At 35.6% G+C, this 2,305-nt stretch overlaps 1 protein-coding gene across 1 annotated transcript; it reads right to left on the reverse strand.

The window, feature by feature from the left end:
- Positions 1-674: 674 nt before the first annotated feature.
- On the reverse strand, positions 675-1,987 carry LOC103433531 (universal stress protein PHOS32). The gene is made up of 4 exons (XM_029101222.2): positions 1,657-1,987; positions 1,356-1,465; positions 1,151-1,269; positions 675-882 (listed from the first exon to the last, which is right to left on the reverse strand). Exons 1-4 carry the CDS (start codon positions 1,829-1,831, stop codon positions 792-794), a joined length of 495 nt encoding a protein of 164 aa, XP_028957055.1. The 5' UTR covers positions 1,832-1,987; the 3' UTR covers positions 675-791.
- Positions 1,988-2,305: the final 318 nt, after the last annotated feature.

A 2,305-nucleotide genomic window follows, 5' to 3' on the forward strand; every position in this document is an offset into this window, starting at 1 on the left:
GAGAAGGAGGTGGATGAAGTGCGAGCTACATTTTGTGATAGGATAACATTAGGGAGATTAAATTTGTAAATAAAAACTAAATAATATGAAAGTTGATGATGAATTATACTTAAACGTTGACAAACGTGTTTATTATTATGGGAACTTTAACGAAAAGCACCCGGTACTGTTCACTTTAACAAAAAACCACATTTTTACACTAAAAAGTCAATCCTGATACTATTCACTTTACCCTTTATTTTGTCCTTATCATTAAAACTCAAAGTTTTTAAGCCCTTTTCATTAGTTTTCCTTATTATTATTGGTGACGCATTTTTTGTAGTAAGCACTTTTGTCAGCTCTATTTAAGGCACAACAAATTTTGTTACCCAAATAAAAACACAACAAATTTATTTATTGAAAAAATCCAAATGCTTAACTTTTTAAGGATTTTTTGTCAAACTTTGTTGGAGACACTACTTTAGGTATTGAAAAAGGGTTATACTAGCAAAAATATTATTTGGGGTAATTATTTTTAATATGAAATATAATTAAATCCATAAACGCGGGTAAAGACAATGCGACAGAGATGTTCGTTGAACAGTGTTTTGCGGTCAATTTAATTGGCTATGATTTCAAGAACAAATTCATACACAGAACCAAATGCATTCATCTTCAACAAAGCAATGCCAACGTCGAAAATAATGGCAGATTATTATAAAAACCGATCCAAGTTTCTAATTATTTATCGATAATACAGATTATTATAAAAACCAGATCCAAATTTCTAATTAATTATCGATAATATAGTTTTAATGTTGTTGCATGCTTGGGTCCTTGACGATGGTCACAGGGATTGAAGCATTGGTGAGCACAAAGTTGCTCACACTCCCCAGTACGATCCTGTTTAATTTCCAGAAAACAAATAGATTAAACATATAATCCAAATTAATTAAGACAACCTTATTAAAAAATTAAAAGAAAAAATTGAAGCATTGGTCCTAAACTGAAAATTCGTGAGTTTTTTTTTTTAAAACTTATTTCCCTATTGTGCATGGAATATTTAGTTCAATTACCGAAGTTTCAACTCGATTAAAATTTAGGGACAATGCTTCAATTTTTTAAAGTTGATTATTGAAAAGAAAGAAATCTAAGAAAATCGCACCCATACCTTTTGATGGTGCTAAGCCCTCTGCTTCCCATGACCAAAGAGTCCAGCTTCAGATCTTCAACTGCTTGAAGCAGCTTCTCCCTTGCATCTCCCCAATACAATTTTGTCACAACAATCACCTGCAAATTAATCCCATAAAAAATCAAACACAAAACAATCACTAATCAAAACCCAGATAAAGATTATCCAATTAATTAAAGCAAACCTCTTTCTGCCTGGAAACAGTGTCGAGTGTGTCAAGAACTTCCATATCAGTTTGGACACCGTAATTCTTCATAATCTGTGGCTCCCTAAACTCTGTCAATGGAATCAGAGCTGCAAAAATAAAAAAATCCCAGATCAGAAACATAACCAATTTGATTCAAAGCTTCAAGCTTTACCTATAAATAAATAAAAGTATTAGATCATAAATTCTCTATGCAGGACTAAGAACCCAAAACCCATGGATAATGAATCAATAACATGTCACCTTTGTCATCTACGAGATTATAAAGATATATACTTACGAGAACCGGATTGGGCCCAGAGCTGGGAGCGGGACTCGCCGAGGGAGTTGGGTTTGATGTGGATGATGTAAAGGGTGTCACCTTTGTCAGCCAAGTTCGCAATCGCCCATTCCAAAGCGTTCTTGCTGCTCTTCGAGAAGTCCATCGCCACTCCAATCTTCCTATCCTTTCCCATTCTCTCTCTCTCTCTCTCTCGCTCTTCTGCAACTCTAGGGTTACAAATCCGACAAGGAAACACAATCGTTGCGTGAGAATTTCCCCTTAAAAAGGATGGGTTCGAAGCTTGTCTTGTAAGCAGAATATAAAGGAAACGGAATGATGACGCGTTGTAGGCTATGTAGCTAATGGTACTGGGTTGTGCGTTTTACTGCTGGCTGGTATTTGTTTTTCGTTTCATCCTGACCGTCCACGTTGGGCCATGGCCTTAGTGGTGGGTCCGACTTTTGTATAATACGGGACTAAAGACCGTTGGATCGTCGCATGGGGCTCTATGCTATGGTCACGTGATAGAAGCATGAGGACACGATGACTGTGAATGCATTATTATGTTTGGGATTTAGCATGGCGTGTATATAAGTGTATGGATATTGGATATGTGTTAGTTTAACGAATCAATTGCTTTGCTTATAACCTTAAACTATTCAAAGTA

Source organism: Malus domestica, chromosome 04, assembly GCF_042453785.1.
Source record: "Malus domestica chromosome 04, GDT2T_hap1".
Lineage (NCBI taxonomy): Eukaryota > Viridiplantae > Streptophyta > Magnoliopsida > Rosales > Rosaceae > Malus > Malus domestica.